At 51.7% G+C, this 25557-nt stretch overlaps 13 protein-coding genes across 13 annotated transcripts; 8 read left to right on the top strand and 5 right to left on the bottom strand.

The window, feature by feature from the left end:
• The first annotated feature begins 114 nt into the window (after positions 1 to 114).
• Positions 115 to 3141, top strand: TrAtP1_001335 (uncharacterized protein). Its single transcript, XM_066110950.1, has 3 exons — positions 115 to 1547; positions 1618 to 1836; positions 1899 to 3141. The coding sequence occupies exons 1-3, from the start codon at positions 817 to 819 to the stop codon at positions 2686 to 2688; spliced, it is 1740 nt and encodes a 579-aa protein (XP_065967023.1). The 5' UTR covers positions 115 to 816; the 3' UTR covers positions 2689 to 3141.
• Positions 3142 to 3645: 504 nt separating this feature from the next.
• TrAtP1_001334 (uncharacterized protein) lies at positions 3646 to 5325 on the top strand (the record flags this gene model as incomplete). The annotated part of the gene is made up of 4 exons (XM_066110949.1): positions 3646 to 3649; positions 3703 to 3713; positions 3783 to 4613; positions 4672 to 5325. 4 exons carry the CDS (start codon positions 3646 to 3648, stop codon positions 5323 to 5325), a joined length of 1500 nt encoding a protein of 499 aa, XP_065967022.1.
• A 103-nt stretch (positions 5326 to 5428) lies between these two features.
• Positions 5429 to 5641, top strand: TrAtP1_001333 (uncharacterized protein; the record flags this gene model as incomplete). The annotated part of the gene is made up of 1 exon (XM_066110948.1): positions 5429 to 5641. One exon carries the CDS (start codon positions 5429 to 5431, stop codon positions 5639 to 5641), a length of 213 nt encoding a protein of 70 aa, XP_065967021.1.
• Positions 5642 to 6166: 525 nt separating this feature from the next.
• Positions 6167 to 6352, bottom strand: TrAtP1_001332 (uncharacterized protein; the record flags this gene model as incomplete). Its single annotated transcript, XM_066110947.1, has 1 exon — positions 6167 to 6352. One exon carries the CDS (start codon positions 6350 to 6352, stop codon positions 6167 to 6169), a length of 186 nt encoding a protein of 61 aa, XP_065967020.1.
• Positions 6353 to 7005: 653 nt separating this feature from the next.
• Positions 7006 to 7263, top strand: TrAtP1_001331 (uncharacterized protein; the record flags this gene model as incomplete). The annotated part of the gene is made up of 2 exons (XM_014086133.2): positions 7006 to 7059; positions 7123 to 7263. 2 exons carry the CDS (start codon positions 7006 to 7008, stop codon positions 7261 to 7263), a joined length of 195 nt encoding a protein of 64 aa, XP_013941608.1.
• A 1826-nt stretch (positions 7264 to 9089) lies between these two features.
• Positions 9090 to 9726, top strand: TrAtP1_001330 (uncharacterized protein; the record flags this gene model as incomplete). Its single annotated transcript, XM_014086134.2, has 2 exons — positions 9090 to 9429; positions 9578 to 9726. The coding sequence occupies 2 exons, from the start codon at positions 9090 to 9092 to the stop codon at positions 9724 to 9726; spliced, it is 489 nt and encodes a 162-aa protein (XP_013941609.2).
• Positions 9727 to 10024: 298 nt separating this feature from the next.
• On the top strand, positions 10025 to 10255 carry TrAtP1_001329 (uncharacterized protein; the record flags this gene model as incomplete). Its single annotated transcript, XM_066110946.1, has 1 exon — positions 10025 to 10255. The coding sequence occupies one exon, from the start codon at positions 10025 to 10027 to the stop codon at positions 10253 to 10255; it is 231 nt and encodes a 76-aa protein (XP_065967019.1).
• An 814-nt stretch (positions 10256 to 11069) lies between these two features.
• On the bottom strand, positions 11070 to 13183 carry TrAtP1_001328 (uncharacterized protein; the record flags this gene model as incomplete). Its single annotated transcript, XM_014086135.2, has 2 exons — positions 11070 to 13074; positions 13149 to 13183. 2 exons carry the CDS (start codon positions 13181 to 13183, stop codon positions 11070 to 11072), a joined length of 2040 nt encoding a protein of 679 aa, XP_013941610.1.
• A 1945-nt stretch (positions 13184 to 15128) lies between these two features.
• Positions 15129 to 16648, top strand: TrAtP1_001327 (uncharacterized protein). Its single transcript, XM_014086136.2, has 2 exons — positions 15129 to 15843; positions 15899 to 16648. The coding sequence occupies exons 1-2, from the start codon at positions 15311 to 15313 to the stop codon at positions 16530 to 16532; spliced, it is 1167 nt and encodes a 388-aa protein (XP_013941611.1). The 5' UTR covers positions 15129 to 15310; the 3' UTR covers positions 16533 to 16648.
• A 298-nt stretch (positions 16649 to 16946) lies between these two features.
• TrAtP1_001326 (uncharacterized protein) lies at positions 16947 to 19964 on the top strand. The gene is made up of 6 exons (XM_014086137.2): positions 16947 to 17100; positions 17383 to 18168; positions 18215 to 18472; positions 18531 to 18708; positions 18766 to 19455; positions 19528 to 19964. The coding sequence occupies exons 1-6, from the start codon at positions 17086 to 17088 to the stop codon at positions 19716 to 19718; spliced, it is 2118 nt and encodes a 705-aa protein (XP_013941612.1). The 5' UTR covers positions 16947 to 17085; the 3' UTR covers positions 19719 to 19964.
• A 525-nt stretch (positions 19965 to 20489) lies between these two features.
• On the bottom strand, positions 20490 to 20909 carry TrAtP1_001325 (uncharacterized protein; the record flags this gene model as incomplete). The annotated part of the gene is made up of 1 exon (XM_014085063.2): positions 20490 to 20909. The coding sequence occupies one exon, from the start codon at positions 20907 to 20909 to the stop codon at positions 20490 to 20492; it is 420 nt and encodes a 139-aa protein (XP_013940538.2).
• A 1732-nt stretch (positions 20910 to 22641) lies between these two features.
• TrAtP1_001324 (uncharacterized protein) lies at positions 22642 to 22938 on the bottom strand (the record flags this gene model as incomplete). The annotated part of the gene is made up of 1 exon (XM_066110945.1): positions 22642 to 22938. One exon carries the CDS (start codon positions 22936 to 22938, stop codon positions 22642 to 22644), a length of 297 nt encoding a protein of 98 aa, XP_065967018.1.
• Positions 22939 to 22951: 13 nt separating this feature from the next.
• TrAtP1_001323 (uncharacterized protein) lies at positions 22952 to 24870 on the bottom strand (the record flags this gene model as incomplete). The annotated part of the gene is made up of 3 exons (XM_066110944.1): positions 22952 to 23161; positions 23241 to 24628; positions 24702 to 24870. 3 exons carry the CDS (start codon positions 24868 to 24870, stop codon positions 22952 to 22954), a joined length of 1767 nt encoding a protein of 588 aa, XP_065967017.1.
• Between the last annotated feature and the right edge of the window lie 687 nt (positions 24871 to 25557).

Genomic DNA, 25557 nt, shown 5'->3' with positions numbered 1-25557 from the left:
GATGACGCCGTTTACTCTCTCCATCTGGGCAAGTATCTAAAACAAAAGAGGACCCTATTGCGTCACCGTGCTTGGACCCGAGGCAGCGCCTGGCGTCTCATCTAATCTCATCTCATCCCATCTCTCCAAGCACCTCTTATGTACCTCCGTCCATCAGACCCCCAGCGTGCCATCGCATCCTCCCAGCACCGCATCGGCCAAACGAATCCCGCGGGTATCGCGCCCTCCAGGCGTTGATGCGCCGGTACCTGCCGCTAAGCCCGCGCTGATAGCCATCGCCGCAGCTGCTAGCCCCAAAGTGCTGCATCACGACCGCCCCAAGCGCCTCCACGTGCCCCGCAACCCCCCCCCAAGAGGTTGGTCACTCAGGCCTGAGTTGGTGCTGGCACAGCGCACTAGCAGCGCACTGGGTGCCACCTTGGCCGCCGATGCTTTTTTTTTTTTTGCTGTCTGTGTGCCTGTTCCCCTATTTGGATGGACCGACGGCCAGTCTGTCGCCTTTGACGACGGCTCAAGCTGGGGTCGGAGCCTATCTTGCGACCTCCACTCGACTGCCGGTGCTCTCGAGACCGCCTCTTTTCCCTCAATTGCATTCATCTGGCCCGCACACGGCTTGATGCGGCTGCCAGTGCCATTGTGAGAGGCGGCGTATCTCTTGTAGGGAAAAGGAAGCAACGCGTCTTATCGCTTGGGTGGCCCGAAGCGCGAGTTCAAGATTCGGAACCAGCCCCGGATCGCACCCCGGCCACGACGACGATACACAGGGCGACGGGCTCTTTTGCGACGTTGTAACGATCGATCGCTCTCGCTATAGCCATGGACACGTCGTATTCGCTGCCGTCGTCGGCCCTGCCGCATGCACACCGGGCTCATACTCGCTCCCAGCCGCCGTCGCTGAACAACACCTGGCGGATGACTGTATCGAGCGACAGTCTGCCCTCGCAGCTTGAAGACGACGAGGATGGAGATCACCATCACGACCACGACCACGATCATGGCCGCTCGCACTCCCACTTGCGCTCAAAGGGATATTCACACTCGCCACCGCCGCTGTCTCCCTCATTCTTGCATGCGCATTCTTACAGTGTTCCAAACCATGGCCGCAGTGGCTCGCAAGCCTCCAACGCAAGCTCTACTATGGCGCAAGAGAAGTCGCTGGTAGGAGGCATGGAGAGTCGGTCTCAGGGGAGGAGAAGCCGCTATACGCCAGAAGGCATTGACGAAACCGCACACAATCATGACCCCAACCACAACCACACCCATAGCCATGACAATGGCCACGACCACGACCACGAACATAACCATAAACACGACAAGCATTTCCACTCGCAACTTCACTCTCATGACCACTCTCATGACCACAGTCACGATCACGACCATCATCATGATCATGATCATAGCCATGGCGTTGGTATCAGCAATGGCCATAACCACGCCTCTGAGCGGTCTCTCTTCACGAGGACTATCCTTCCATACACGGTTGGATGGCCCATTCTATATTCTATACTTGCCGAGAAGGACTCGAGGCGTATTTTCTACTTCATGACGTATGTGCATACTCTCCATCTACTACATATTCATATTGCTGGCAGTAGAGACTAATAAGAAAACCTACAGGCTCAATTTTGGCTTCATGATTATCCAAGCCTTCTATGGCTACGTTACCGATTCGCTAGGTCTCCTTAGTGACAGCATTCACATGTTTTTCGACTGCGTTGCGTTGCTCGTGGGGCTACTGGCAGCTGTCATGAGCAAATGGCCAAAGAGCCAGCGGTTCCCTTATGGCTTCGGAAAAGTCGAAACTCTGAGCGGCTTCGCCAATGGTATCCTCTTAATGTATGTGTTTATCGTATCAGTTGCTATTTGTCGACATTCTCTGACGAATTTATTCCCTCTAGGCTACTTAGTGTTGAAATTGCATTTGAGGCGTTTGAACGACTATGGGAGGGAACGGAAACGAAGCGTCTCGGCGAGCTCTTTGTGGTTAGTAGTCTGGGCCTGGCTGTGAATTTGGTCGGCATGATGGCGTTTGGACATCACCACCACGGCCATGACCACGGTCACTCTCACGGTCATTCTCATGGCCACTCCCATGGCGAAAAGCATGATGACGGCTGCGATTCGCATTCGGGCCATAGTCACGGACACGATCATGGCCATGGCCATGGTCACGACCATGAAAACGAAAATATGCGGGGCATTTACCTGCATGTCCTGGCAGATACGTTGGGTAGCGTCTCGGTTATTGTATCTACAGTCTTGACAAGCTTCTGGGGCTGGTCTGGATGGGATCCGCTGGCTTCTTGCTTTATCGCGACACTCATCTTTCTCTCTGCGCAGCCACTTGTGTTCTCAGCTGCGAAGCGGCTGCTCCTCACTGTCCCTGAGGGAGTCGAGTACAATCTGCGGAATATCCTTGCCGGTATTGGGCAACAACGAGGTGTTGTCGGCTATTCCACGCCGAAATTTTGGATGGACGACCATGGAGGTGAGAAGCTGTTGGGTATTGTTCATGTCACAGTGGCTCGTGGCGCCGCTCTAGAGGACACCAAAGACCGTGTTCGAGAGTATCTGCTCAAAGAGGGCATTGACGCCGTCATACAGGTGGAAAGAGATGGGGATAATGGGTGCTGGTGCACTCGAGGGCGAGCTTTGGCCAATCCGCCGCAAATGTCGAAGCAGTTCTAGGGGAAGCATTTGCTGCCTTGCGCATAGGTTGCCAACTGGCTTCTAGGCCCCGACACGTCGGAGATTTTGCCGGTGGCATATAGGAAGAATTACTAGCCATTCAAGACACATGGTGCGGATATCTCTTTAGTGCCACGGCATTTGTTGGCATGCGAATCATTTGCTAGATTGCAGCTGCGGCAGTGTAAGTGGATGTCGAGCGTCTTTATACACATGGAATGAGGCGGAATGATTGGCGTAAGGGTGCGAGTTCTGGATTTTGCCTGGCGTTTTAGGATATGTTTCTGTCTATAATTAGGTGGCGGTAGCATAAGCTAGAAATATCTAGATGCTGGCGGGATTTTGACATGTAATATCAGTGGTTGGGATCATTTCTCAGATTGTGTCTATCCACCATGTTGCTTTTGAGCCGATCTGTACATGTAGGCTTATTTCGCTGCAACATCAAGCATACACCGATCGGCGCCGAGACCGGACATGTGCATATGAGCTTTCCACTCAATGCTACCTTTCGCGATTATATACTCCGTGGTGCATCTGTCTATAATTGCATTATATTCAGGGTCTGAGCATAACGTGTGACGCATGGCGCCATTTGCTGTAGCGCTGGTTGAATTGTATACTAATTGATTAAATCCATCAAAGAGCTAGTCGGATATATTCGGTCAATCTGACATGCAAACCAACACTTTCCATCGTATAACATCTGTCATGATTATTTGGATAGATACTACGTATCCATCCTCGTTGCGTGTCTACCAATTCGGGACGGCCCTTTTTAAAATGCGGGCTGCTTATTTGATGCTGTAATCAGCATTGACGTTGGGCATCCATCTACACCTCCTATTAAACTCCGGATATTCCAGAAATTCTCACTCCCTTCACACATCAGTACTGCAAAGCTGTAGATGAATCCTTTGCTCGAGAATTTTCACGGATATTGGATATTCCACACAAATGAGTAATGACATGACTGCCCCCCTTTGTAAGCAGCGTCCAACTAACATTAGTCAGATCATGATAAGGTATGGCGACTGTCTAAACTCCATGACAGTGTGCATCACCAGAGGCTAAAGCAAAGCCGTGAATCATAGACACATTGCCAGCTATGCGGCGTCATCTTCAATATCAATCGGATAAGGACCCGCGATGAGCCGCGGAGCTCTGCCTGGGGCAATACTTTTACTAGCAGGCACAAAGGCTGGGACTGGGTCGCTGTATCTGCCTTTGACCAGGAGGACTGTCCTGACGGGGGCTGTTGTTCTGTTTACCGCGGAAGGCCGGGCTGGGAACGGAGGATTCACCCGCGCTTATATGAAGATGACGCGGGTGATGCTACATATGCATATGAGAGTGGCGACGACGACGAGCCCTTGGAGTATGACTCAGATGCAGAAGATGAAGATGATGGCAAGGCCGAAGAGATGACCAAAGAGGAGGTTGAGGCAAGCTCTTCTCAGGATCAAGAGTCCGATACGGAGGATGGCAAGTTGATTTTCGACACCAAAGGACTCGATGTGCAAGAATACGACACCCAATTCCTGTCCTTGTCAGCGCCCTACGACGAAGACGGCGCAGTCAAGGACGAGGACATGGAGAGCGACAGACACATCATGGCCCTCCCCGCGGCTCGCAAGTACGAGCACATTGCCGGCCCGGGCTGTCTCAACACCCGGGGCTTCCACGGCGACATGATAAGCGTGGAGGAGATGATGGACTGCCAGACCGTGCAGGGCATCTTTCGGAAGCCCGAAGACTGGACGCCGCGGGACGACGACATGGATTTTGAGAGGACGTCGATGTGCTATGCGCTGACGGGGCTGTCGGACTTCATGCCTGCGTCGGGGGCGGGACTGAGATGTGCGCCACATCGGGGGGAGGCGGATCAATGTGATGCGACGAATGACAGTGATGTTTGGTGCATGGTGAGTGTTTTGGCGATGAGAAGAAAGGTGTTGATGACTCGGGCTAATAGTTGTAAAGTCGTCTCAGTGGACGAGTCGTATACTTCCCTTCCACCCTACGTGCTTTGAGCTCTTCATCCGGATCAGCAAACTGCGTATGGGCCAAGTCCGTCTCGACCCGCTGGTTCGTCTCGAAAGCAATTCTCGGAACGATGTATTTGGCGAGCGACATGCTGACGTTCGGGATGCAAAGAGCGACGGCTGGCATTGGAGCTGCATGCCTGGCTCGGAGTATCTCGTTGCGAATCCCGTATTTGTGCCTGGCTTGAAGGCCATCTTTGAGGCTTCCATGTCGAACGGGGAGGGCTTCAATGTTCGGCATAGTCCGTTTCAGGATGTGTCAGAAAACGGAGATGTCGGTCATGAAGCACAGGATCCGTTTTTGATGTTGCCGGCGGAACTGAGGCAGGCCGTTGTGTGGAATCTTGACTCCAAGGAGATTGCTAGTTTGCGATTGGCATCTCGGGCTTTCTACCATCTCCCTATATCGTTATGGCATCGGCTGATGGTGCGGGAGATGCCGTGGATATACGAAGCTTGGTGCGAGGACCCTACTCCGTACCACTGGGCCATGGCAAACGCATCGGATCTAAAACAAATACGAGAGCAAAGAGAAGCATATACTATCGAACGACGTCGCAGGGGGGGAGATTCTTCAGGATCACGACGTTGAGCTTTATGCAGCCTGGGAAGCCAACGAGCCCAAGAGTCCTCCTTGGTTCGACACGCCCGCGTTTCAGGCCCAGCTGCAGCAATCTACGGATATTAAGAGAGCCATGGCGCCCGTTAAGCTCCCTCGAGAGAGGACAAACTGGTACCGTCTTTATACGGATATCAAGGCGAATGAGAGGACGGTCAAGGGGCTGCGCAACAGGAAGAGGATATGGATGAATGTGGAGCATATTGTGGCGGAAGTTGAAAAGGAGTGGGAGAAGGAGGTGCGGGAGAGGCATGGGGCTTTTACGACTTTGATGGGGGGAGACGCTTGAGTCTTTGCATCTTTGATGTTGGGCTCTCTTGACTACAGCTTTGAATGTCACTTTGATTAGTTGTTGCATGTGAGTTTATGTACGACGTGGAACTTTTCAATCGATCTTTATGCACAGTCTTCACAATCCGATTAAGAGTATTATTCATGAAATGGGAGTCGAGTGTTATGATAGTACTGCATTCGTTTCTTACTTACTGGAGAGAGCTTCCTTTTTTCCAGACCAATTACTGTTGTTGAAAGCCATTACACAACACACCATCATGAGATTCCCTTACAATCCCTCGTGTTGCTGCCAATTTATTCAACACAGTTCAAATTCTCACGTGTGAGAAATGTAGAAATAGCAAAGTCTCGACTTTTCATACACAATGTGCACGTGTTTCTGATCAAGTCGAATTGACCTCTGGCAAAGTGTTACACAATGCACTGTTGTTACAAGTTACCTTTTGTGATTCCACGCAGCATCAAAGCCCAAGAGCACTTACCAACCAGGCACCGTCCAATGGCCGTTACATGAAAGTGCTTAGGGGCATGGCATAACCAGCAGCGGAGCACAGGCTGATTGGCAGGCCGCATAGAGGGCAACACCAGCAGGCCCTGCCGCGAGAGTAGTCGAGCAAGCTGCTTGACAAGCAGCATAAGCCAATGGGCCGGCCATGGCGGTGCCAGGAAGAACAATGGCGGCAAGAGTGATGTTGGTCAACTTCATGTTGAGTGACAAAAGGGTTGTTGGTTGGTGAAAGGTTAGTTGTGATTTGTTGTCAAAGATGTTTTTTTTGTTGTCACAAATGCTTTGTTCTGTCAAGTTTGGGAGTGTCTACTGGATGAAAAGTATGTACTGGCGTTGAGATGAGTGCTCTTTTTATCCATCTCCCTAAGAAAGAAGACAGATCTTGGTCTCATGATGAATCTGGGCGGCCTACAACTGTGGCTGCCTCCAACTCGGGAGGCCTACGACGTGTGACCCACCAAACTGCATGTGAGTGACAGTGACTGGATAGTTGTCCTTTAATTGAATTGATAATTGCGTCAGAATAGCATCATTCACTCGCGAGAGATAATGCAATGAGCCGTTGCAGCAATGAATGATTGGTGCCCGCCTTGTAATTCACTCGCCCTGCTATTCACTCGCCCTGCTTTCCAAGTTGTATGACACCACATGCAGCGTGATGAGTCTCTTATCTATAGATTCTGTTTCGACTTTACTCTCATTTCTAGTAGGTATATATAGAGGGTAATGGATCCTGTTGATGGCCTGCTTTCTTGTTCTTTACATCCCACTTCACTTTGACCAAACACTTACGCCTACGCCAAGACAAATACATTCCAATACATTCCACTTCAAGACCACACCACGTCAAGATGCCCAAGAACGAAATGACCAAAGACGATGCGGCTCGCATCCAGAGCACTCAGGTAAGGCCCAGGAAACAACTTCATGACACGCCCTGCATGAAACTGACAGCATTTGTATACAAGGCTCAAGGAGGCAAAGACATGTCCTCTGGAGGATTCGCCGCTCATGCGCAGTCTGCCGCGGACCGCGCGCAGAATGCCGCCGCTTCGACGGGCTCTGGCAACACCGGTACTGGACAGGGTGCACAGGGCCAGAAGAAATAGACCGCCTTCGTGGATTGGAGACAACAAGACGAGCAGCGAAGCAAGACTTTTTGATCTTGGCCTAGACGCCTATTGAGCTGAAGAAACATGGATTGGCAATTGGGGCAGCACACCTGACTACTTTTGTATTGTAAAAAAAATTAAAAAAAATTCTGCCTCTACAGATTGATCTGCGGAATCTCCCAGTAGTGCTTGCTTCCACGGTGCAACATCATGTTGCTATCCCAAGCGAGCAGCATTGTCCCTTCAGTGACTGTCGTATTAGAGTAGCGCAATCAACTTACAGACTGACTACCAGATATGTTTCTAGTCGCTGTTTAGTCTATTGCCCATTGTTCAAACGATCTTGTTGACTTTGATCAAACCGGTTGACTGTAACCAAACTGTGTGGCCCTGAGCGGCGCAGCAGCTGGCCAACCACCATGGACGCTTTGAGCGAGCATCAAGCTTTTGACTACCTCGACCGCCAGCTTCATGTTCTTCGAAGCGAGACGTGTTTACGGTTACGATGATGAACCATTTAAATTCCGCACGTTGTAGTGGACTATTCACCCTTCATCTTTTTCTGCAACCAACATTCTAGCGCCTTTCCACCACAGCTCTCCCATCCCGCGCATTAGAGAATGTAGTATGGATTGTTCAAATCAGCAACATACGTGTATACTTCCAACCTTGTTCTTGAAGAGATGTGATACAAACTGAATCTCCAAATTAGACTCGAGGCTTGAATCAAAAGAAGCTGATTTCCTGCTGACCAAGACCTGGCATGTGATTGCCATGACGAAACGTGGGGTGAAAAGGGACCCCGGCTTTTTCTGGTCCCTTTTCGGGCTGTTCTACCCCACGGGCAAGTGGCGTTGAATCTGCGAGTGGCGTTTTCGGCAAGCTAGGCTGGACCGAAGACTGCCGGAAGTGCATACGGGGATATGTGAAGGAATAAGAAGAGAAATATTCAATGGAACTGTTGATCTACAAGTGATGCATGTATCCTTTCTTCAATTTATTCTAGTTTTTAACAGACAGGCTATCGCTCGAATTACAAAGACACGTTCCAGCAGCTTGTCCCGCCTTTTCTTGCGCTTTGACCTAGACTTTTACGGAGTCTGGGAGCCAGCCGCAGCCGCAAACCTCGGTTCAAGGCGGGGGGACCCCTCCGACAAAGGAAGTAGAAGGAAGAAAAAGAGCCTTGGCTATAAGCTGTCTTTTGGCCAAATGGTAATATGCGTTAAGAGGGTATTTCGGTTGGTAGGGGGCAATTTGTCTCTACCAAGGACAAAATGTTTTACTTGCCTGTATCGATTTATAGTACAAGAGGTTCGGCGTCTGACATGTGCAAAATCACAAGCTTCTTCAGAAGAGAGAAGAGGAAACGAATCTCCAGTCAGATGCTCAACCCCGTCACGAGCGCGTTTATATACCTCAAAAAAAGGAATAAAGCACAAGTGTAAAACCAAAAATAACATGCTAAATCTCCAGCTATATAACTAAAATTCCGTGCGTGATTGTAGCATCCCGTCGTCCGGATGGCAGATGCTTCCGTTGATCCAGTCATTGGCTCTAGACTGCGTTTGGCAGCATAGCGCCACACTCTGCGCTTGATGTAATGTAGCAGCGCATGTGCCTGTCCCGCATAGGTGCATATCAAGCATTCAGCTCGCTGATCTTCTAAATTTTGATATAATTCTTTTCCACTCCTCCGCAACCTCCTCTCTCCCTAATACAGATCCCTTGTCGTGTTTCTTTTTTTCTTTTTATTTTCCCTCTTCTTCTTTTCCGTCTCCCTCATCTTCCATCTCCTCTACATCCAACCACAGCTCGCAGCCGCCATGTCTTCCTCGCCCTCGTCCCCCGCCGAGGCCGTCTCCCACATCGCCGACAAGATCCCCTCGGCCCAGGAAGCCAAAGAAACCGCCCAGGCCGCTGCCCCCGCGGCGCAGTCGTCGCTGCTCTCGCAGCTGCGCGCCCTCACGGCCGGCGGCTTCGGCGGCATCTGCGCCGTCGTCGTCGGCCACCCGTTCGACCTGGTCAAGGTGCGCCTGCAGACGGCCGAGCGCGGCGTCTACTCCAGCGCCATTGACGTGGTGCGCAAGTCGGTCGCGCGCGATGGCCTCAGACGGGGCCTGTACGCCGGCGTGAGCGCGCCGCTGGTTGGCGTGACGCCCATGTGTATGTCAAAGTGTCTCCCTTTTTCGTGCTGTGTGCTGTGTCTGGTGGTGATTTTGCCGAGCCTCGGCACAAAACCCCCCCACGATCAGTATCAGCCAGGCTTAAAAGAACAAGGCAATTTGCTGACAACAACACCCCAAACTCGCAGTCGCCGTCTCCTTCTGGGGCTACGATCTCGGCAAGCAAATCGTCGGCGCCACGTCGACCATTGGCCCCGACGGCCTCTCGACCGGCCAGCTCGCCGCCGCCGGCTTCCTCTCGGCCATCCCCATGACGGCCATCACGGCCCCCCTTTGAGCGCGTCAAGGTCATCCTGCAGGTCCAGGGCCAGAAGCAGCTCGCGCCCGGCGAGAAGCCAAAGTACAGCGGCGGCCTCGACGTCGTGCGCCAGCTCTACCGCGAGGGCGGCCTGCGCTCCGTCTTCCGCGGCAGCGCCGCCACCCTCGCCCGCGACGGGCCCGGCAGCGCCGCCTACTTCGCCGCCTACGAGGTCATCAAGCGCAAGCTGAGCCCGACGGACCCCGAGACCGGCAAGCCCACCGGCCAGCTGAGCCTGACGGCCATTACCTGCGCCGGAGCCGGAGCCGGCGTGGCCATGTGGATTCCCGTCTTCCCCGTCGATACCGTAAAGTCTCGTCTGCAGACCGCCGAGGGCAACGTCACCATTGGAGGCGTCATCCGCGAGCTGTACGGCAAGGGCGGCTACAAGGCCTTCTTCCCTGGCTTTGGACCGGCGCTTACTCGCGCGGTGCCTGCGAATGCTGCTACGTTCTTGGGCGTTGAGTTGGCGCACCAGGCTATGAACAAGATGTTTGGTCCGAAATAGATGAATTCTTTTTTTGTTTAATGAGCTAGCTTTCTTTTTTTTTTACTGGGAGTTTTAATCTTTCCTTTTCTTATTCATGGAACTCATGGCAAATCATTGTTTTTTTTTCTACCTTATAAAGGGAATTTTGGACTGGGCAAAGATAAAAGTAACGGCAAGGTGGAAAGAGAGAGAGGATATATATGTATGCACTCATGACTGTTCACCGGATTTATTTTCCCTCTTTTTTTGTGAGAGGGAGTTGTGGAAAGGGCATTTTAGACGGTTGCTGTTTAGATACTCATCCGTAGACAAGATATCTTGCTGCCTATTTCTAGAGGTGCATATAAGTATAGGCATTAGGAGACATTCAAATCAGCCTTTCACAATCGAGCACAGCCATCTTAAACATATGAACGTGAGAACACCTTGTCAGGTTATCATTCTGTCTGCAAAAAAAACTCTTCATATATGTATATAAAGAAAACAAGATTAATACCGCTCCAAATACTTCAAACTCCATAATGTCCAATACAAACGCTTTCCACAAACCATCTTTTGAATAGAGCAGATAAACAAAAACACCCGCTAAGACGTCAGATACAAATTGCAATGGGGAGTCCAGCTGGCCAGGACTTTGCCGCCCTATTTCCCCCTTTGATTTGCTCGCCATTGAGCTGCTGTAACAGATTCCTCTTCTTGATTTCTAGTTTCCCTGTAAACTTGCCCCTTCTCCTCGTTTGCGCCGTACACCTTGTATCCCAAATCAAAGAAGCGATGAGCTCATATCGGAATTTCCTTATACCAAAACCATTTTGTATAGGAGCACTTTTTATCAAGCTCTCTCGTTAACAGTCCACCTCCTCTTTGTCTGACTCCAATCCGGAGATACGTCCGGTTCAGGCACAGCTAAACTCCACAGGCCTCCCAGTTGCGACAATGGCATCTCTTCTACTGGGCTCCCAAAGGCCTTGGAGGCCAATTCCGTGTTGATTGTGATGGGGGCGGCGAAGACGGGGCCTTTGGACGAGGTTGGGCGCTCTGCTGCTCGGTCAAGAAATGGAAATGGTTCCGACTTTGTTTCTTTTAATACTGGAAACGGTGTCGACTTTGTTTCTTTTGATGTTGGTTTGACATTTTCGTTTGATACGGGGTTGAAACGCTTGTTATCGAAATCGGGAAGCATGCTATCGTAATCATCTACTGCTTCCTCATCGACATCGTCTATGAAACGCAGCGCAGAGCGTGCAGGTGTCCATAGGCCAGAAGAAGAAGATGTGCTTCCGCGCCCTGTAGTCCGCCCTGTAGTCTGTCCACTGCTTTCGTTGCCACCGGAGACGTTCAAAGTCATACCTGCAGGCGGTGCGACTTTAGGGGATCGTCGGCTGGAGCCCGAGTCTCGTCGCGTAAAAGTGCCGACTGAAGCGTTTGCAGAAGTACTTCGGTTGCCATAGACGAGACCGGTAAAGGGGCTCTGGACAGGTCCCTCCGCAGTAGTTGGGCTGGCCAATACTGATCCGCGACCACGGCGGCCGGAGCCACCCCAGGAATTTCTGGGTGACGCTGGTTGTCCAGTAATGGATGCGCCAGAATTCGATCGCAGGTGCTCCGTGCTTGCTGAGAGGCGGATATCGTACAAATCATCGACAGCAGCTAGCGGAGACGCGGCACCGCCCTGGCGATCTGCCGCGGCGGCCAGGGCTTTGGAGTAATCAGCATCTGCTTTTCTAGCAGCTACTGTGATGGAGGCGATTCCGACATCCATAAGAACAGGCTGGTGCGTGACGGCCCCAATCAGAGCATTGCAGCCAGCACCGTGGGACACGATGATGACGACCGTCTCGATTTCCTCGTCCTCGTCCTCCCCGTAGCCGCTATCGTTACAATTGTGGTCGCCATCATTGTTTGCAGACGCGCAGAGCATCTCGTCGGGATAATCCGTCGTCGCATACCAGTTGACCATCTTCCTCAGCCCTGAGCGAAAGCGGTGGTGCATCGACGCCCACTCTTCGCCCAGCTTTCCACCATTGCCAAAATCAAGCGGGGCTCTTATTGAGTCCCACTGGTAGTCAATCACGGCGCACGAATCTCTGGCATGAGCGACGAATCCATCTGGAATCTTTCCGTTGCTCGAAACGGCATGCAATGGTCGAGGGGGTGCGTAGCCTTTCTTCTGCTCCTGCGATGCCGAGGACAGCGCTGCGGCCATGGCAGACTGCGCAAAAACGCCGCTTCCTCTTTCCAACGTAGGTGAAGCGGGCGGCTGTGGAGTAGAGACTGGCGAGCTCCAAAGAGCGCCTTTCGATGCCGGACGACTATTACTAGAGACTGGAGCGCTTGTGTACATGCTGTAATCTTCGCGTCGTAGAAGCTCAGATTTTGCACCGGCCATCATCAGAGCCGCTCCGGGAGGCGGTGTGATGGTCTCAAAGTACTCTGGCGTGAGCCACTCTCCCAGAAACGTATCTAGCCGTAGCAAGGCGGACTTGTTCGGGCTCTGCTGGCCGATTGGCGCCTTTCGCGGAACGATGACATCGGATGGCTGGTATATGGAATCGGGCGCCGTCTGCGCAAGGCCCGAGGTGATGCCTATCGATGTCTGGATGCATCGCAAGAACGGCGAACTGTGGACGACGACCCTGAACCGTCTGCGCTTCCCGCTAAGCCCAGCGCCGTTCTTTGTCACCTCGGCGTCGACCTTGGCCTGCTCCAGAATGCTGCCAATCTGGTTGCCAACCTGCCTGGCCTGCAGAAGGCCGCCGTAGGTCAGGGGAGTATCGTAAGGGGTTGGCGACGTGAGGTGCCATTGCTTGTCGGCGGCATCGAGTCGGTTGCCATGTCTATGGTGCCGACACAGGTTAGTGACGATTGGCCAACTGAATGGTGAAGGGTGCGCCTTTCTGCCCTTTCATACCTTACAATGAAAATGTGTGATGGTAGCCGGCCCATGGTTGGGCTGCAAGACGTGGTAGGTGTGGCTGGTAATATATGTCGATGTCCGTTGAAGTTGCTTTGTAATATCAAGACGGCTGCTGGCAAACCAATATATCTTGACGCAACTATTCAGACGCTACAAGAGGAGAGAAAGCACAGGATGAGAAGCAATAGCAGCCTGGGGATAGCAAACTAGCAATCGATGGTGGTCTGGAGATTTTATAGAGCAAACAGTCCATCTACCAAGCGGGTTCTGACGTGTCTTGCCGGCCTTTCAGAGTCGCAGGGAACCAGAGCCTTCTCCGCATGAGGGGGCGAATCGCACCCCAGCTTGGAGAACAGGGAATGCAGCGGGGTTTGATCAGCTGGACGGACGAGGGATGAGGCGCTGGCAGGGCTGAGAGGCGCGAGGCCGTATGCGAATGCGAACAAACGCTGTTTTGCCCCTGAGATGCTGGAATCGACAGACGGTGGTTCGATAGGAATGGAGGTGAGACCAGATGGCTGAGAGCTGAAGGCGAGCTGAGTTCTGTTGGGTTATGGTGGCCGTAGTGGCTCATGTGTCCACTAAGACCGCTGAGAGCGCCGGTGGATATAGCGTCCGGGTTTTACTTTCACGTGCTGAAAAATGGCGATGGAAAGAAAAATCGCAGACTAGAAGCTGTACGTGGAAGTTGAACGCGACGGAGCAATTACGTCGTCGCTTAACTTGAGCCCTGCTAAGATTAATCTTGGAGCCTGTCGGGTTTGATTGAACAAACTACCGCTTCGGGTGTCTCTAGCATCCGTGTGACGTTCGGAGGGTTTTTTATTCTTGTTTCTCCGTCTTTCAGCTGCAAATGCGTTGAGGTTCCTCCGTCCAACTTTTTTTTTTTTTGACTTTGTCTTTTTTCGTGAGGCTGTTTCGTCATTCTGCACGTGGGGCGCATGAGACCCTGGTTGGTGGTATGCATAGCGTCGCAAGGGAAAAGGGACAAAATAACAGGGAATGCGAGAATTGGAGCGCACAGGCCAAGATTACAGGCGTACAGTTATTGGTTTTATCAGATGGAATTGGTGCGCATTTTATGCAGGTGCACGTTCTTATTTGGGTTGCGGTGCCTGTCCTTCTGTCCACTTCCCATGTCTTTTTCCTCTCGATTTTAGCTTGTGACTGCGCGCATCTTTACTACGCCATATCTAAACCTCGATCAAGGCTGTCAAATTGTAGCATGGGTAGAAAGAAACAGGATACGTAATCATCTTGGCTGCCTTGTCTCCAACCTCTTTATTTCTGTCTACTACCGTAATAGTAGTATCAGTTTCCAACCTTGCATGAAAAAAGTCTCGGAGTCATCATCCGCGGACAAGTCGGTCTTTTCTCTGTGACTCTCGCTCACCGCGGCTACAGACGTAATACGTTACCATGTAAACACTTTAAACTTGTCTGTATTACTCCAAGTCTTACTCCATTTCTCCGCACAAGTCGCCCCAAAAAGGCACCCGACAGTGAGCTCACCTGCGTAGCACTGCTTGATGCTACAGCCTGTCGCGTCCTCAGGCGTACGACACTTGATTACTGCAGTGCTGTAGAGACGAATATGCCACGTACGTTTATGCGCAGCGCCTTTCGCAGTGAAAACACTTACAGCCGACATTCCATTCATTCACAAATTGTTAGGGATCCCAACTACCCATCTCAGACTCCAGCAATCACTCCCAATCTCCAATTTTCTCCAGATTCTCATCTTCAACTGCCTGTCACATGCGTTTAGCGGCCGCTAGCTACGGGTACTTCCTTCGCCCAAGATGCACCCCTCTTGTGCTCCACACGCCCCGCGACAGCTACTAAGAGCTGCTAGAGAGGTACTAGAGCTGGGGCGACCTTTGGAACATTTTAGCAGGTACTCGATACGAGCGTGGCGGTACCTGCTGCTGTCAGTGCCTGAAACGCAAAAGGGGTCTAAATTTGTAAGCCAGCAAGACTCACCACATACTTGGCGCCGGTAGCCAAACAATCTCAACTCTCCACCATCGCGACCTGCAGCGGCATTGCTATGGCACCGAGGCCACAGCTGTCGCCAACATTAACATCGAGCTGATATCTATCAAACCATCTTCAACGTTGCTCCTCCATTGCTTCTGCCGTGTCAACAGGCCGCAATGAAGCTCTCCAGCCTCCCTCTCCGGGCCATCGTGGCCTCGGTGCTTCTTGCGACAGCCGCCGTTGCTGAGCACACGAGCAACTGGGCCGTCCTGGTCTGCACGTCCCGGTTCTGGTTCAACTATCGCCATCTCGCCAATGTCCTGTCCATGTACCGGACCGTCAAGCGCCTGGGCATCCCCGACTCCCAGATCATTCTCATGCTGCCCGACGACATGGCCTGCAATCCGCGAAATGCGTTCCCAGGCACCGTCTACAGCAACTCGGACCGTGCCGTGGACCTGTATGGCGACAACATTGAGGTCGACTATCGCGGATACGAGGTCACTGTTGAAAACTTCATCCGACTCCTGACCGACCGTGTCGGCGACGAGACCCCCCGCAGCAAGCGCCTCTTGACCGACGACCGAAGCAACATCTTTGTGTACATGACCGGACACGGTGGAAACGAGTTTCTCAAGTTCCAAGATGCGGAGGAGATTGGCGCATTTGATCTTGCTGATGCCTTTGAGCAGATGTGGGAGAAGAAGAGGTGCGTATTGCTCTTGAAGCTGATGGGATGAATCTAATCAAATTTCTAAATCTAGATACCATGAAATCCTCTTCATGATCGATACCTGCCAAGCAAACACCATGTACAGCAGACTGTACTCTCCCAACATCATTGCCACGGGATCATCCGAGCTCGACGAGTCTTCATACTCCCATCACGCCGATAACGACGTCGGTGTCGCTGTCATTGACCGATACACCTACTACAACCTGGAATTCCTCGAAGCTCACGTCCAGGACCTGAGCAGCAAGAAGACCATTGGCGAACTGTTTGACAGCTATGAATTTGACAAGATCCACTCAACTGCCGGTGTCCACTACGACCTCTTCCCCGGCGGAGAGCAGGCCGCACGTAGCCGCCTGATTACCGACTTCTTCGGTAACATCCAAAACGTCGAGGTAGATCGGGCCAAGGACCTGGCTCTGGAGGAAGAATTGGTCCAACTCAGCAAGACTATTGCCATGCTGCGGAAAAGGGAAGCCGAAGAGGATGCGGCGTACAACAACGTCTCGTCCATTCCTGCGAGCGTCCCCACCGCGCCGCCGAGGAAGATTCAGGGCGCCAAGGCTCTGACTGAGGATGACTGGTGGACCAAGAAGGTCATCGGAGCTACGGCACTTGCGGGATGTGCACTGTTATGGGGGGTTGGTAGCTTTTTGGAAGCATGAGCTGCAATGGCTCTTTTGTTTACCTTTTTTATCAAGCATTTGATTTTTAGCCTGTTTTATGAGATTTCTCATTTCAAGATGAACGAGATATTGTTGACTATATGTTGACTATGTAACAATGTAATTTTTGGTGCTTATAATGTTGGAGTATCATTACAGAGTTTACGCTTGTGTCGCGCGTTATCCGCCTTGATTCACGCGGAAGACCGATTTTGCCACCTAGCATGAGTAAAAGCGAAGCCTTGTATAATATCTCATAGAGATTTCAGCCAGATCTTTATGTGGGTAGACATGAAGCAGCGTAGAATCCATGAGCATAAGTATTACCTGTGAGCTTTGGCGCTGAAACTCTGTCTTAGTCAGCAGCAAGCTATTCGGTGGTGTAGCTTTCTTCCACACTTCAACTCAAAACCTTGTTCACGCAGTTTTTCACCTCTTCGATCTGTTGCAGGCAAAAAGAGGCATTTCGGCCGGAGAATGCGAAATACACCAATGAATCTGATTGAATATCCACAAAAGCCGATGAAATTGGCCACGCCGAGCCCTCCATAACATGGACCGATTTAGGGTGAGTTGAGCGCAGCTTTTACACCAGCTTTTTGCATCACATCATATCCATGGCAAACACCACCGCAAGGCGTGGCTTTTGTGTTGCTCTCTTTTGTTCTTTAAGAAATGCTTGAACTTTTGTCCATCTATTTGTGCAGGGGGATATAAAAACTTGGGCTTTAAGCCTCTTGTTCGAATTTTGCAGCTCGCTAGTGATGTTGCTGTTGTGCCATGATGGCATCTTTTGCTCATCACCACCAGCATTGGCCCTCCTACTAATCTCGACATTCCATCAACTTAGGCGCGTCCACTTCAGACGCTTTCTCTCACTTCTCGTCCACCTTCGCCACACGCCCTTGCCTGGTCATGCGATGCCGAGCTGGCCATTGCAACGCAAGAGTCCATCTACATCTTCTTGCCCGACTATCTGGGCGGCCACGATGCCGATGCTGATGAGCGAGATGCCTCCCAATATCAGTTTGCACTATCTCTCCAGCCGTCCTCCGTCATCAACCCAAGCACCCGGATCAATGGCCAGCTATGTGCCCAGGCCGGCGTCAAACTACCCGCTCCCAGAACTGGCGAAGAGGGCAGCTTTAGAGGAGTTGGCAACGGGGCAGTTACTGGGTCTGGCGCGGCATTGGGCCAGGTCATTAGAGTGGAATGGTCCCCGAGCGGATTGGGCTGCAACTCGCGACCGGTGTTGATGGCGTTGACGACTACCGGCAATTTGATCACGTTTGGAGAGCAGGCAGATAGCCAGTCCACCGCCACGTCGAGCATGAGGACTCGAACCTTTAAGAACTGGAGGATGCTATGGGGTCTGGGTGCCAAGCTGCCCATACCTGATTCCGAGTCCGGAGATGGCTATCGGGTCATGGATGAGCGCATCACGTCTTTTTCATGGGCTCAAGAGATTGCGCCAGGAAGAGCCTTGTTGGCCTACATGAATGATTCGGGGGAGCTTGTCGTCATGAGTGTTCAGTATCACCTGCGCCGAGACACTTCAAAGCGTGGCTCTGAGAAAGAATGGATCTGGACGTTGATGCAGCACGTTAGAATTGATGGAAGAGGGCCTCATAAAGAAGTGAGTCGACTCCCATCATTTGAAGCTTGAGCTCACCCTTTTTCAGGCTGTAGATGCTCAAGATCCAGATTTTACTCCCCAAGGCAGTGCATTTTCTATGAAATGGAGCCCATGGCTCATTGAGGATGGGTATAGGACGGCAACTATTGCATATATTGCAAAGAATTACGTTGGCTTCCGCAGAATTATATTATATGGCGACTGGGAAAGGGGCGAGCTTCCCGACGTGGTCTCCGAGCGAAGCGATACTACTGGGATATGCTTACCCCTCTCTAGCGACTCTTTAGTCGAGTGGGAGGATGCGGTAAGTGGTGGCTATGGCTTGTATTGCGAAATGAAGACTCGTTCTAACAGAATGGCAGATATGGGCTGAAGGAGACTCTTATACTGCCCGGGGTATTGTCTCGACTCCGTTCACTGTGAAGCCTTTTCAAGTTTTGCTCAATGGTGCTTTGGCAGAGCCCAAGCCTCCGCACACAGTATGGGAATGCGCTTCAGCGTATCCCGAATCAGATGAGCCGTCGACAAATCCCATTACAGGTGAGTCCACATGGCTGCTACATGGACAGCGACCCCTGTTCTTATTGTTGATGCTAGGACTCGTTGTTCACGATCCGGATCCCGAAAACAAGCCCCCAATCCCATACTATTCATTGGTCAGGCTATCTGCCACCTCTACAAATCTCGACTGGTACCAGACAAACCTGCCCGAAGGAAATCTGCCACAGTGGGTAGAAGACATAGGAGATCAACACGCGCGTCTTGTGCCGCGATCTGCCGCGCTCTACGGCGTCGACTCCGACTTTGAGTCAGACTCTGAAAATGGAGACGACCGGACGATGCACGAAGCGCCTCCAGCGCAAGCCGAGCCCGTCTTGCAAGTCCACCCTTACCGCTTCCGCCTCTGGGGCTTGGCCAAGTCCCCTGGCGACGGATGCACTGCCGTGCTCGCCTCAAAGCACGATACCCAGCATCCCGATCGCCGGGGCGTCTCAAACGTGCATTTCGACTGGCAAGTACCTGCCGATGCAGACGACAAGCCTCTACGCGTCAGGAAAATCTCAAAGACTCTCACGACGGAAGGTCGAGTGTGGGAGTGGATGTACGGCATGGGAGAAGACGTCCCCGGCGTGACCCCTGGACAGAAGACATCCACCACCCGGTTGCAAAGCAGCCCCTTGAGACAGCTGTTCAAAGACGTGGTGTTTAGGCTGCCATGTGTATTCTGCAGTACTCAGCTATCGATCAAGGACGACGTAGCTACTTGTGACAATCGACACGCATTCGGTACGAAAAGCAACCTTTGTATCCCCTTTTTTCTCTCAATCGCCGTCTTTTTATTAACGTTCCATTTTATAGCCATATGCGCCACATCCGGCATTCCCATCCTGGCACCAGGCATATCCCGCGTATGCGGCGTCTGCAAAATGCGCTGCCTCAAGGTAGCCGAGCTGGAGAGGCTGGCGGAAGAGTATCTCGGGAGCGTGGATGCGGTGGGCGATTCGCAGGGAGAAGTGTGTGGTGGGTGTGGCGGCAAGTTTGTCATCTGAGCTTTGATACATTTGGAGTTGTTCTTGCAAAAATGAAAGAGTATGTAGGGTATTCATTAATAGGAGTAAAAGTGTCAGAGGTAATGGTTGTGAAGAAGCATACGCTCGATAAACTTGGATTTTCTGCTCAACTCGACTTCACAACATCACTCTAGACAGAACTTCTTATAAACAGATATGAAAGAAATAGAATTGATGCGCTCTGTATGCTCCCAATATGCGCCAAAGCGTAATATATGAGCCCCCTCTTAGATCCCTTGTTTTCTTTTCCATCCTCATTGCATGCTTTTCATATGGTACACTGAATTTCATCATCAAAAACTCTCCCATAAAACAAGTTGCCCAATCTCACACCTTCCCATCTCTATCTCATCCGACTAGTCATCGAGATAGTCATTAAATAAAATAGGTCGGACTCTGCATGCCCCCGTGGTTGCCGCAAACAAGTTGCCCATTCACCGGCCTGACTGCGAATAGATTCGAAACTGTCACGACATATGTTTTTTTTTAGCCAGTGATTTCCCCACCCCTTGTTAAAAAAACTCAAGAAAACAAAAGAAGCAATCATACCGCTAGGCCCCATCTCCAAAGAAGTGTACCGAGGAAATCTCGCTTCATCCAGGCAATTGCACTTGAGGAGTACATTTCCAGTCTCGTGGATGATATCCAGCGTGCATGGCCGGCAAGTAGCATCAAACGCACCACTTTTGATTCAGCTGTCAGTAAAACCCCCCCCCTATACTTTCCTATCTTTCTTTCACTCACCGTGCCTCATACACCAGATGCCCCCCCAACATTGCCAATGCACGAGTTCAAGTCCAGGCTCGTGTCCCACCACATGCCCGCATCGTCAACGCATCGCGCCTCCAGCGTCGTCATGCCAATCTTGCCGTGGCCGCCGAGCGTGACCTGCACGCACGTGCCTCCAAAGGCAGCATTGCTGTCGGGGCTCTTGTAGGCAGTTCCGGTAGTAACTGCGGCCTGCTGCTGCGTCTTGTTCTGCGCGACTTGGTTGAAGCCCGGCAGAGGCACGACGATGGCGGTTGGGATCGCCGTTGGGGCGGTGCTTGTCGGAAGAGCTGTAGCTTGTTCGATTTCTTGCAGGTGTCCTCCTGGGACGGTGGGTTGGCCGCGGTAAGGAGCGGCGAGGCTGGGCGCGGCGAGAACCAGGACGGTGAGCAATGGCCGCATGGTGGACTGTCGCGCTTGATTGGCGATGCCGTTCTTGGGATAGGATGTATGTTTACCCCTGATGAGAAGGCAACTTCTAGTACTTTTTTTTACTACAGCATGAAGAAGAAGAAGAAAAAGCGAGAGGAGAAGAAGATTATGAAAGAAAGAAAAAAAAATGTGCAAGTCCAAAGCGGGGGGGGACAAACGATTCGAGACAAAGTTAAACGATCTGACTGGCAGCTGTCCGACAGAGGTAGGAGAAAAAAAAGGCAGATGGCAATATTCTAGTTGCCCTTCTGCCCAACTTTTGCGATATAGATGCGTCCTGTTGGGCTCCTATTCACTCAAGACACAACAATAGGTTGACCGTTGGTGATGATAAACTGGCTGGCTTCTTCTTTTTTTTTCCCCTTGTTTTCTTCTTCCCTAAATAATGAGGCATGCAGCTACATATGAAACCAGTCGTTGGTCACAAGGACATTGGACCAACATTAATCTGATCGATTAAACAGGTGGTAAAAGGACGGAAGTGAAAAGGGGGGACACGTGCCTTTAACAGTTTGAAGCCCTTCTGCCTGCTCCTCTCTCTCTCTCTCTCTCTCTCTATATATATATATATATATATTACCTACTCAGGCAGTCAATGTCGCTAATGAGGCCAATATATATACCCAAGGGGTCCTTTTTCTATAAAAGAAGCGAATCCCATTCAGTGGAAGTATAAAGGCGGGACGCAAATAATCTGAACTGCACCTTCCCATACACCAACGCTTCACGGAGCTCCCTTATTTCGGACCAGTAACAATAACGCTGTTATACCAACATGACTGCATTCATCACTGTTGGTAGCAGCGTTTATATTCCATGCTGCCGTCCACAATGCGTGCGGGATATGATCACTCAGTCCTCTTATATGTGTAACGTCGCTGACTTGTACTTGATCTAGCTAGAGCCTACTACGTTCCGCTCACATCACAACTACACATCATGCAGCAAGCAAGCAGTGTGAATCTTGAATCTTATCTTCATATCCGTGACTATATATATTTATATACCTGGCCAACACATAATCGTTCCATAAACATCTCATTCTCCTAACGGGACATGCACAATCTTCCTGTCGTCGTAACCCTGAATCATGCGGCTGCCGTCCAACGCTTTCTTCGTTGCCCAACCAGCTTCACATTCCTTCAGTTGCAGTTCCATCACATACCGTGGGACAACAAGATAAAAAAAAAGGGGGTAGAAGAAAAAGTAAAGTACAAATCAAGCATTGGCCCAGTCCCGCCAGATCTTGCCTGGAACACAGTTCATCAATGATCCATTCAAGCCTTGACTGGATGGTGGCTTATCACCTGTCGCAGCACAAAGTCAAAGTACAACCAGGTATAGCAAGGCCAACGCCTTTTCGTATGTGAAAGATATATACACAAGTTAAATGTAGGATGCTGACATCAGCTTTATGTAGAAAAAAAAAGGAAAATGCTCGACATGGCGGCAAGAAGAAGTGAAGAAGAGTAAACTTAAAGAAAAAGACAAAAAATAAACAAGGCAAGAGAGGAGGCGATCAAAGATTCACATCCTCAGTTGTCAGATACGGCTTCAAGCTTACGCCAAGAGCCTTATCCTGTGCATAGATACCTCTCAAAAACGCCCAGTCCCCTTTCTAGTACCCAGATGTGGCTTTAATTTGCGCAGGGCCAATATGCTTTGCCGAAAAAGAGATTCCGACTCAGCATCAGTGGCTACATTAATAGGCTTGGCCGGGAACCGGCTTCCTCTCAATGGGGCTGGCTGCTGGTCCCGCCGGTGGGCCTGTGGGTGATGTTGGGTTTGAATTTGGGTTCAATGGGCTAGACCCAGTAGGGCTGCTCTGTTGTTGTTGGTTCATCACACTGGGGCTCTGGGGTCGGCTGGTGGGAGGTCCCTGGTGCTTGGGTCCGGGACTCATTGGACGACCCATCGGAGACTGAGGTCGACCTGCGCCATTGCGATTCATCATCGGACCGGCGGGTGAGGCAGGACGTGATCCAGGACCAGCTACCATTCTTGGGGCACCGTTAGGAGGGAACTTGCCTTGCGGTGTCATGGGGCGCTGGCTTTGAGGAGTCATTGGTCGCTGGCCGGTGGGAGAGTTGGCTCCTCTGGGGGGGGCCTGCCGGGTGTCCAGGAGGAGGTCCCTGGGGAGGTCGAGGCTTGACTGGTCGCGTAGACAAGCATGTGCGGGGAGCAACACCCTGTTGAGACCTATCCATACGGATGACAAGCGCCTAGATTCACACTCAAGTTAGCAGATGTCACTAGAATATAGCGGAAGATTTCAATTCTCATTGGGATTTAAGTACTTACCCATCCATCGTCATACTCGTGAAGCAGTCGTATTAAATCACCGGCCTTGAGTTCCACCTCATCATCAAGAGTGGGCTTGAAGTCAAGCTGGACGCGGTGAACGGTAGAGTTGGCAGGGCCGCCTGCAGCAGCGATAGCCGCAGCGCTCTGAGATGCCTGGGGTACAGGTGCAGGGCCAGTGGCGGGTGTTGACACGCTGAACTCGGTGCCAGCAGGGCTTGGAGGGACGGTGTCAAGCGTATTGACAGTCAGATCAACGTTGTTGGGGTTGCGGTTTCGCATCGATTGCTTGCGGGCCAGCGTTGAGGCTCCAGCAACAGCACCAGCAGCCCCGGCAGCAATGGCAGAAGCGGCAACAGCAGTAGCAGCAACAGCCTCTCCGGCATGTGGAATCTCGGGGATCGACGCACTGTCGCTCACAGACATCTCAGAGGGCGTGTAAGAGGCATGAGCGCTTGCATCCTCGTGAATAGGGGAGGGAACACGCTCGGCTTGTTGACCAAAGGGGTTAGCAGGGTGATCGCTCTGGCTGGTGTTGGGGCGATCTGCGGCATCACCAGTAACGGCGACACCAACAGCACCACCGGCAGCAGCCGCAGCAGCTTGCTTCTCAAGACTCCAGTTGGGCAGGAATTGGGTCACGGGTCTGAGGCTAATGCGCGGCGCATTCGGGTTTGAGCGGACAGGCATGTCATCAATAGGTTCCGGGGACATGGCTGGAGACAGTGGTGGTGACACTGGTGGCGAGATTGCAATGACTGGTGTTATGGCCCGCGGCTGGACCGGTGGTGGAGGGGCTGGTTGAACCTTTTCGTTGTCATCCATAAGCTGCTCGGCCTGAGCTTGCTTTCTGCGGCGGCTGACGAGGAAGAAGACGAGCAATCCAATGACGAAGACGCCACCGAGCACTCCAATGGCGATTCCAGCCTTGGCTCCTGCGCTCGTGCCAGAGCTGGCCGCACTGACGCTGCTAGGGGTTGACGATGCTGATGCCGCATCAATGGTGGGAGAGGCAGCGCCCGAGTGAGCTCGATTGCCGTCAACAGCCTGCGTTGGTGAGCCGGTAGCCTTGGCAAGAACCGTCTGAGACTCGGATTGAGTTTGCTGAGGAGAGTGAATGGCAGTCGGCTCGGCGGAACTCGTCTTTTGCGCCGGGGGCGTCTTTTGCTGCTGACTAGGAGTGTTCTTTGGCGTCTCCTTTGGCGTCTCCTTTGCCGGGGTCGGGGTGTCCTTTGGCGTCTCCTTGGATTGCGCATCAGGCTTCGGGCTGGGCTTTGAAGCCTCTGTCGGAAGGCTTTGGCCTTGATGCATAGTCACGTAGCCGCCAATAGGACCAGAAAAGGTTGCTGACATGGTCTTGTAGACAACTTGAACTACAGTGGCTTGATCTGGAAGAGAGTTAGCATGTGAAGGCATGTCTACAGATGACCCGGTTGCCGTCCAGGCCGATGCAGCAAATACCTTTGCTATCTGAGTTCTTGTCCCCATTTTCATGCTCCTTCTTTCCATCACCATTATCATCATCGTTATCACCATCATCAAAGGGGTTTTTTCCATGGACAATGTCGTCAATGTCGTCGAGAATATCCCGACGACGGTGCTGGTGAAGGTGCCTATGTGAGATGGGCATCTTGTCGAAAGTGTGAAGTTACACACAGCCGAAGTAAATTCCAAAGTATCGAGGTGAGAATAAAGAGAAAAGGGTTGACGTTACAGAGCAACGGAAGCTGTGATGCGTTGTCCGAGCCTCGGGATATATTGGCAGCTGAGTTCCACAGTCAAAGAGGCTGGGGATAGTCTCCGGCTGGAATGCAGATTATAGTAATGGAGGGAGAAAGAATGAGACGACTATTGAGTCTGGCAGCGTTTTTGTCGACGGCGGGGAGTGACAAATGTCTCAAATTTCGTCCTTTCTTTGTGCTAGGACGCGCAAATGACGACCGCGCAGCTGGATTCGAGAGCTGTCAAGGCAGGCTAGACAATACCAGATCGTGGCACTTTAAAATGTTCCAGATGGATGGCGATGCAAACAGCAAAGTGCGTTTAAAAAAAACACGTGAGGGAGCGAATAATGCACTCGAACAATGCGCGCAATGTCGGAAGGGATAGTCGGGGGTGACTCGATTTCAAAAGAATGAATGAGTGCGCAAAGCGAGCGAGCAAATCAACGAATGAATGAATGGACGGACCGAAGCGCAGCGGCTGGACTGGCGCAGATGTCCCGACTCCAACGATCGCGAGGCGACGATGTTGTCGTTTTAGCAGTGAGGCAGCGCACGATGGACGGCGGTGGTGAGGAAGAGAGAGGAAGGGAAGA

Source organism: Trichoderma atroviride, chromosome 1, assembly GCF_020647795.1.
Source record: "Trichoderma atroviride chromosome 1, complete sequence".
In the NCBI taxonomy this organism is placed as follows: Eukaryota; Fungi; Ascomycota; class Sordariomycetes; order Hypocreales; family Hypocreaceae; genus Trichoderma; species Trichoderma atroviride.
The sequence above is the reverse complement of the archived record's forward strand: the minus strand, read 5'-3'. Positions and strand labels throughout refer to the sequence as shown.